The following is an 8,443-nucleotide window of genomic DNA, read 5'->3' as shown; positions in this document are numbered from 1 at the left end:
TGTGTGTGTGTGTGTGTGTCTGGGGAGTGTTTGGACATGTCCGTGAGCACGTCTGTGTGCTGCCCCAGAGCCCGGGCGTACCCTGGACGGCCCCACCGAGCAGCTGTCTCTCTGTTCCAGGAGCAGGTCCTTGTCCAGCGCAGCACCGACCCCCCTCAGTTCCCAGCTCCCGAGTCGTCCTGTGGGCCACGCCCTCCTAAGCCTTCAGAAGGCCCACTCTGCGACCAAGTCACGATGTCTCTGGTCAGTCCGTAAGCCAGCTTTCCTGCCAACAGGGGTGCTGACAGTCCCCACCTGGCTGTCCTCTCGGGCCTCTGTGCTTGTCCAGGGTGCCAGCGCTGAGGGGAGCGATGGCCCTGACCACCCCCTGCCTAGCACAGCCCTCCTGTTCAGGGCAGTGGACAAAGCCTCGCCCAGCCACCTGAACAATGATTCTGTTAGCTGGCATTCCCGCCCCCCACCAAATACCGCTAAGTGGGTGACACAGGAAGGGGTGTTCAGACATGGGGGCGACCTCCGGGGCCGGGACCTTGGGTGATGGGAAGACTGTCCAGGAAGAACCATGGGGTGGCAAGAGGGGAGGGGACCTCACCCCGGCGGACCCTGCCTGCAAACTTGACCTCCCTTCCCTACAGCCGGCGCCGAAGCGTGGAGGATCGACGCCCACGCCCCACGGCCAGTCCCTCCAGGGGAGGCCACACCCAGGGCAGACAGGATGCTGGCTTAGGCCAGCCCTCTCGAGGCACCAAGCCCCACAGGCCGCACAGAGTCCGGAGCCAGCCCCAGGCAGAGGACCCTGCTAAGGACCCAGAGAGGGTCCCGCCCCTGGGCAAAGCAGACCCGACCTTGAGACAGGTCCAAGGGCCAGGACCCCAGGCAGCCCTGAGGTCCCACCGGAGGGCAGGGGCCCCCTTTACTCAGAGGGACTCCCACCCCACTGCTTCCATACCCACCGCCCGAAGCTGGACCCCGCTCACCCACCGCCGGGGACCCCCCACATGGGCCCAGACTGCCACCAAGAGAAACAAGCGATCCAGGGTGGCAGTGGTCCGGAGAGGCCGCCTCCAAGGGCCAGGTGAACACAAGCCAGCCCAGGCAGGCACCCCCTCCATCAAAGAAGATCCCCCGGGCCAGGTGGGGTTGCAGTCACACTCTCAGTCACCCTGGGAAGTGTCCAGCTGGCCCCCACCAGAGGGAGGAGCCATGGCAGTTGGAGGGTAGGAGGGGTGGGCTGGGCCAGCTGAGCCTCATGGGGGATGCACTGGCCCTACCACCCCAGCTGTGCCCCAAGCCCTCAGCCCCTTGCCCATGCAGACCCGGGACAATGGCTTGGGCACATGTGACATCATCATGCACATTGTGACCCCTGCTACTCCTGAGGATGGTCTGGCCCTTACACCTTAGTCCCCCTCCCATGCCCAGTGGTGCCTTGCTGAGGAGAAGGGTAAGGATTCCCTGCCTCGGGCTGTGCCACCCCCAGCATGAGAGCCAGGCCGAGCTGAGGACAGAGAGAGGGAGGTCTGGTGGGGGGAGGGGAGGTGGGGAGGGAGGGTATTTAGCTTGGCCAGCCGTCTGTCTCTAAAGTAGACCACCCTGGGCAGCTCTGCTTCCCTGCCCATGGAGAAGGTGGTTTTCCCTTGATCCTAGGAGGTGTGGCGAGCAACCTCCCTCCCTGGCCAGGTCCCAGCTGAAGTTGGGGTCAAGTCAGCACTGGGGGAATGCCTGGGAGGTGCACACAAAGGGCAGGACCAGAGGAGCAGGGCCAAGTGGACCCCGCTGGCCCCCAGCCTAACCTCACCCTGTCCCCAGGCTGGGCCCATGAGAGATCGATGGGCAGTGGGCAAGAGGAGGGGCCCCTTCATCAGCTGAACCAGCTGGACCATGATGCAGGTGTGGGGGTGGGGTGGGGGGGATGTCTGAGGTCACAGGGCTGGGGTGGGCGGGGAGGGCCCCCACAGGGCAGGGCCCGCCCCCCTCTGACTCTTGACTGCCCACAGAGTTCTCCGAGGATGCTGACACCACCGGGCCCCAGGCCACCTCCCTGGAGGAGCAGCTGCTGGAGGGGGACAAGCAGACGCCCAGCAATGGGCATGGCCCCTTCTTCTACATCGGGGGCACCAATGGGGCCTCCATGTGAGGGGGACTCACTCTCACTGCCCCTGCCCCAGGCCCTCTCCTGGAGGGTCCCCACACCCCTCCCCCAGGGTCTCCTCGGTCTTCCCCCGAGTTCCCTCTGCCCCACCTCCAGGGCCCACAGGCCCAGGTCATGGCTGCCCTTCGCTCCCCTGCAGAATCGGCGCCTACTGCCGGAGCAGAGGCTGGCATCGTATCCAGGACAGCCGGCGGGAGGACTACAAGCTCAAGTGGTGTGAGGTCAAGAGCAGGGACACCTACTGCAGCTTCCGGGAAGGTAGTCAGGGGGCCTCCCAGCGGGCCGGCCAGTGGGACTGAGTGGCACCCAGCTGTCCCCCAGTTGTCAAAGTGGCCTGGCGCTGTGGTGACGAGGGAGGGAAGGAGTTGAGGTGGTCAAGCTGGCAGGGCAGCCACCAATGCCGCCCCGGGGCTCTGCCGTGCCAGGTGAACAGCTTCTCTACCAGCTCCCCAACAACAAGCTCCTCACCACCAAGATCGGCCTGCTCAGCGCCCTGAGGGAGTACTCGAGGGTGGTGAGCAAGATCAACAAGACCTGTCTGTGCCCCCAATCCAAGTAAGCTCAGCCCTGCTTAGCTCAGCTCCCCGACTCCAGTCCGCTCTGCCCCACCCCCACCATGTCCTTCTACCTTTGTCCTTGCCCATCCCATAACTCACCCCAAACCCATCCTCTCACCTACCTGCCTGCCTCCTGCCAGCCCCACACGTCCACTTAGCACTTCCCTCCTGCATGACTCACCGAGTCCACCCCCACCCACCCCCACCCCCACTCACTGGGCCTCAGATCCACCCTGTAACTCCTCCTCCCCAAACTCACTGCCATTGAGTCTGTGCCAACTCATAGCAAACCCATCGCACAGGGCAGAACTGCCCCTGGGAGCTTCCGAGCCTAGAACTTTTTACTGGAGGAAAAGCCTGTTCCCACAGAGCAATTGATGGTTTCGAACTGCTGACCTTGCAGTTAGCAGCCCAACGTGTAACCTCGAGGCCACTAGAACACCTTTCCTGTTCACTGGCCCATCCTATCTCCACTCCCCCCCCCCCCCAACCCCACACACTCATACCACAGCCCACCACAGAGCCACCTAGGGCTCCTTCCTTCCGCCATTCCATGGCTCACCACCCGCCACTGCCAAAGTAGTCTCCTTCACAATCACTACCTACCCGCGCCTGATCCTCCCGGTGCTCGTCTATCGTCACTGCCATGCCACCCTCTCATCCAACCACTCGCCGGCCATACTTATGCATCCACCCACCCACCTGCCCGACAAGTCTCCATGCTTATCACATCACCGCATCTTTCATGCACCTGGCCACCACCAGCCACCACCCCTGGTCTAATGTGCAAAATGCATCCTCCCACCCACTGGGCCAGCTACCCACCCAACCAACCATAGCCATCCATCCTTCCCCCATCCATCCCTCCACCCTCCCCACCCCACACCTATCCATTTATCCTCCAGCTACACATCCACCCACTCATCCATTCATCCGCCCTCCCCATCCATCGGTTCATCCCTCCTCCATCCACCCATCCCTCCTCCATCTATCCATCCACCCATTCATCCATTCATCCACCCTCCCCATCCATCGGTTCATCCCTCCTCCATCCACCCATCCCTCCTCCATCTATCCATCCTCCATTCATCCATTCATCCGCCCTCCCCATCCATCGGTTCATCCCTCCTCCATCCACCCATCCCTCCTCCATCTATCCATCCTCCATTCATCCATTCACCCACCCATCCACCCCAAACCCATTCATTCAACCACCTACTTCCATCCCAAATCCAGCTGTCTACCGTCCACTAAAAGCAAAGCCCAAAAAACAGACCCATTGAGTGGATTCCAACTCAAAGCAACCAAGGTTTTCAAGACGTTATCAACCTTTTTATTTTTCAAACTTCTTACTGTGAATTGCGTGGGGGGATTGATAAATCTTGACAGGAGCAGACAGCCGCCTCTTTCTCCTGAAGAACAGCTAATGGGTTTGAACAGCTGACCCTGTGATTAGCAGTCTAACGCTTACTCAACAGTACCACCGGGGATCCCAGCCACAAACACCCTTATTTTACCTCCACACCTCCGTCTCTCCGGACCCCATCTCATTCACCCCCCACCCCCCAAACAAAACTGAACTGCCCACTGAGGGGCAGGTCCTGCGTCCCCGGGGCACAGATTGGAAAAGAACACAGCACAAACCGTGAAGAAATTCCGTGGGCCAGCCTAGGATTTGGCCCTGAGCGGCAGTTTCTGGTCTCAATGGAAGGGTGGCCTGGTATCCGGCGCAAAGGGACAAAACAGCCCAGGTCAAAGAAGGCAGCAGCTGAGCCCTGCCACCCTTCAAGCATAGACTGGCCAGGGCCTGGGGACACAGCTCTGAGCTGACCACACTGAAATGTCTGAGCGGGTGCAGGCTGGGAGGGCAGCCCGGAAGGGCCAGGCAGCCAGAAGTTGCCCTTATCCGAGCCCTAAGGGGCCAATGGGTGGGAGGGCAGTGGGACTGGGGGCAACAGGATTCGTCCCCCTCTCCGAGGGCCTGCCTCACGTTCCTGCTTCCAGGACCCTGAAAATGGAAGAGTTTTTCCCAGAGACCTACCGCCTGGACATCCGGGACGAGCGGGAGGCCTTCTTCGCCCTGTTTAATGGTGAGGTCGCCAGCTTCCAGGCATGTGTGGGAGGCCCTAGGGAGGCGGGACCCAGGGGCGGGACCAGGGCGCCAGGGGCGGGGCTCAGGAGGCCGGGCTGCGGTTGCCTGCAGGAGGCTCAGGGAGGCGCTCTCCGCAGAGACCCAGACCTGGATCTGTAAGCCCACCGCCTCCAACCAGGGCAAGGGCATCTTCCTGCTCCGCACCCAGGAGGAGGTCGCTGCCCTCCAGGCCCGGGCGCAGAGCATCGAGGACGACCCCATCTACCGCAGGATGCCTTTCCGGGCGCCCCAGGCACGGATCATACAGAGGTACCGGGGCGAGCAGGTGGGGCGCTCTTGGGGGGCTGATCGTGGAGCGCACAGGTACCTGTGAGGACTCACAGCCACACTTGGCCACAGAAAGTATATGATGTGCCCTCGACTGCCCCCCGCAATGCACCCCCTGCCCCCCAGCTGTCTGCTCTCTGGCTCGCTCAGGCCACCGTGGGGGACCTGTGTAGCCAACAGAGGTGGGGGCGTCACATCTGGTTAAGGACACAAGACAAGGCACCCCCAGGAGGCCTAGCACGTGGCCTCTGGACAGAGGGTGAGGGTGGAGGGAGGTGGTGAGTCTGTCCCTTACCCCAGCCCTGCCTCTCCATCGGCCCCCAGCCCCTCACCCCCACCCAGAGAGCTCTGATCACTCCCATCCTGTTCAGAACCTCCACGGCTTCCCTTGACCCCCCAGTTTCTGGAGCAGACCCTCAGCCTGATGTGAAGGGGCGTGTATATGGATCCCACCCAGCCCAATCACACCGCTGATCCTACAGGCTCCTCCAACTGGACTCTCCCCTGCCTCCCTCTCCAAGACCACTCCTCCAGGCACCCCGTGCCCCAGAAAGCCTCCTCTTCCTAGTCTAGGCATCCCTCCAGACACTCCCCTCCTCCTCCTGGCCAAACCCAAAACTCCAAACTCACTGCCAAGGTTTGACCTTATAGGATAGGACAGAACTGCCCCAGAGGTGTTCCGATACTGTAACTCTTTATGGAAGTAAACTGTCTCCTCTCTCCCTCTGAGCGGCTGGTGGTTTCGAACTGCTGACCTTATGTTTAATGGGCCATGGCATAACCACTATCTCCTGCTTCAGACAGAGCTCCCTCTTCCTCCAGCCCTCCTCCCACCCTCAAGCTCCGATTGAGAGCTGCACCGGTCACCCCCAGATACAGGCAGTAGGCCGGGACCCAGGGCCCTGGGCAGGCTCAGGACAAGGACTTTGATTTGGGCCACCAGCCAGGCTGCCACGCAGCTGCACTCCAGCCGACCCCCACCCCCACCCCCATCCCCGTGTGCCGTCCCAGGTACATCCAGAATCCACTGCTGCTGGACGGGAAGAAGTTCGACGTGCGCTCCTACCTGCTCATCGCGTGTGCCATGCCCTACATGGTCTTCTTTGGCCATGGCTATGCCCGCCTCACCCTCGGGCTCTATGACCCCAACTCCAGTGACCTCAGTGGCCACTTGACCAACCAGGTGAGGGCCCCCAACAGGCAGGGCAGCCTTAGGAACCCAACGAGAAGATGAGGTTCCCTGCTTGGAACAAACAGAGGGGCCTCAGGCTGTACTGCACCTGGTCAGGAGATGGACCGGGCTCGGGAGAGCCAGGCTCAGAGGGAGGCCAGGCCTGAGGTGGTCTGGGTTGAACCCTGGCTACATCAGCGCAGCCTCTCACCTGCAGCCCAGGCAGAAGACGGCAGCAGGTCTCACTGTCCTTGAAGCCCTGTTTATCTCCACCCCAAGGGTGTGCTGACTGCCAGGGCGAGGGGGCGTAACTGAGGGTGGCAGTGGTCACACGCTATAGTCTCTGAAGAGGGCCCTGGTGGGGAGGAGTCCAGATGGGCACAGACAGGAGGGAGGCCTCAGTAGGTACAATTTCCAAAGGGAAACTGGTTGACGGAGGATCTTGGTGGGCATCTCCATGGAGGGAGGCGTCGTTGAAGGGTTCCAGTGGGCAGGGCCACAGGAGGGTCTCTGGGAGTCCCAGGTCACCAGGCCAGGGTGAGGCTCTTTGGGGAGGGGGGCTTTCAGAAGTGAGGGGTGGGGATGGGGCCGAGGCAGGGCCTCCATAGAGCCCTCTGTGGGGCAGGTTTCTGGGGGTTCTGAGTGGTCTCCAGGCCCAGCTCCCCCCCCCACTCCCAGTTCATGCAGAAGAAGAGCCCCCTCTACATGCTGCTCAAGGAGGATACAGTGTGGAGCATGGGGCACCTCAACCGCTACATCAACGACAAGTTCAGGAAAGCCAAGGGCCTCCCCAGGGACTGGGTCTTCACCACCTTCACGGTCAGTCTGGGGCGGGTATCTGGGTGTACCTGTGCATCGTTGCATCTGCCTGTGTGGCTTGGTTGTGTGTGTGTGTTTGCAGGCGTCCCTGTGTGTCTGTCTGGCACGTGCGTGGCAGTGTTGCCATCTGTAAGGGACTGGCCACAGGACATGGGAGATGGCATTTGGGGGTGGGGTGGGGTGACCATTAGAGTGGGCTCAGGGGTGTTGGAAGTTGGCCGCTTGTCCCCTCCTCGCTCCTTTTCCCAAGGTGCAATGATCAGGCGGCATCCGAGCCAGCACCTGGATGTCCACAATTCACAGGTCTTCAGTATGCTCACCAGGGGGTGCCCCCACACCATGGATTCCAGAACATTGTTAGGTCACCCCAGAAAGAGACCCTGTACCGGTCCCAAGTCATTCTCTGTTCCTCTCCAGCCTCTCCTCTCGGTCTCTGGACTGACCCGTTCTAGAGGCTTCCTGGACGTAGGCCATACAACGCGTGGCTTTTCGCCGGGCAGCGTGTTCAGAGGCTCACCCCAGGGTGTGGCAGGAGTCCCTTTTGCTAAATAACTTCAGGCTTGTTCATTGGTGCCTCTGTGGGCGGATGTTTGGGTCGCGTCCACCTTTGTGTGACCATGAGCGGCGGGTGTGCGTGTTTCCGTGTGGATGTGTCCTCAGGAGAACGGAGTCCGCACCGAGGCGGAAACGGCTGGCTCATGCGGTAATGCTCTGTTTAACCTTTAGGGGGGGCACAGAACGTCTCCCCCTTGAGCATCCCGTTTTCCATTCCCATTGGCCTTGGGTGAGGATTCAGCTGTCTTCCCTTTCTCGCCACCACCTGTTGGATGGGGGGTGGGGTGTGAGGTGACATCTCATGGTGACTGCGGCTTCCACGTCCCTAACGGTTAATGATATCGACCATCGTTCCGTGGGCACATAGGCAATTTGGAGATCTTCTTTGGGTGGACGTTCATTCAAAACGCCAGGCCTCCTTAGAACCACAAGGAGACCCTCATTCCATATACAATTTGCAACGATTGTCTCCCCTGCGGTGGCTTATCTTCATGCTTCTGATCGTGTCCTTGGCCACTTTTATTTGGACAAGATTAGGTTCTTGACGTCACAGGGTCACAGAGATTTGTCACTAGGTTTCCTTCCAAGAGTTTTTACTTTTAGCTCATGCGCTGCTCTGGTCCCCTCGGAGCTCCTGTTTCTGTAGCGTGTGCGGCAGGAGGTGCCTCTTCACCCTTCTGCGTGTGGGTATCCAGTTGTTTGGGCACCATTTGTTGAGGAGTCTACTCTGTCCCCCGTGGAATGGCGTCATCACATTTGGACCAAAAGGG

At 60.7% G+C, this 8,443-nt stretch overlaps 1 protein-coding gene across 1 annotated transcript in view; it reads left to right on the top strand.

The window, feature by feature from the left end:
* Positions 1 to 8,443, top strand: part of TTLL10 (tubulin tyrosine ligase like 10) — a 73,248-nt gene that overhangs the window by 57,164 nt on the left and 7,641 nt on the right. Inside the window, exons 2-11 of the mRNA XM_045299237.1 lie at positions 121 to 243; positions 636 to 1,075; positions 1,810 to 1,890; positions 1,998 to 2,133; positions 2,292 to 2,410; positions 2,578 to 2,707; positions 4,714 to 4,799; positions 4,939 to 5,110; positions 6,140 to 6,311; positions 6,978 to 7,118. Coding sequence (XP_045155172.1) covers positions 1,830 to 1,890; positions 1,998 to 2,133; positions 2,292 to 2,410; positions 2,578 to 2,707; positions 4,714 to 4,799; positions 4,939 to 5,110; positions 6,140 to 6,311; positions 6,978 to 7,118 — 1,017 coding nt within the window. The 5' untranslated portion in view covers positions 121 to 243; positions 636 to 1,075; positions 1,810 to 1,829. The remainder of the gene's footprint in view (positions 1 to 120; positions 244 to 635; positions 1,076 to 1,809; positions 1,891 to 1,997; positions 2,134 to 2,291; positions 2,411 to 2,577; positions 2,708 to 4,713; positions 4,800 to 4,938; positions 5,111 to 6,139; positions 6,312 to 6,977; positions 7,119 to 8,443) is intronic.

This window comes from Echinops telfairi, unplaced genomic scaffold, assembly GCF_000313985.2.
Source record: "Echinops telfairi isolate 266 unplaced genomic scaffold, ASM31398v2 ScPeMD7_7457;HRSCAF=8495, whole genome shotgun sequence".
Lineage (NCBI taxonomy): Eukaryota > Metazoa > Chordata > Mammalia > Afrosoricida > Tenrecidae > Echinops > Echinops telfairi.
Note: the sequence above shows the minus strand (reverse complement) of the source record. Positions and strands in the feature narration are given on the sequence as shown.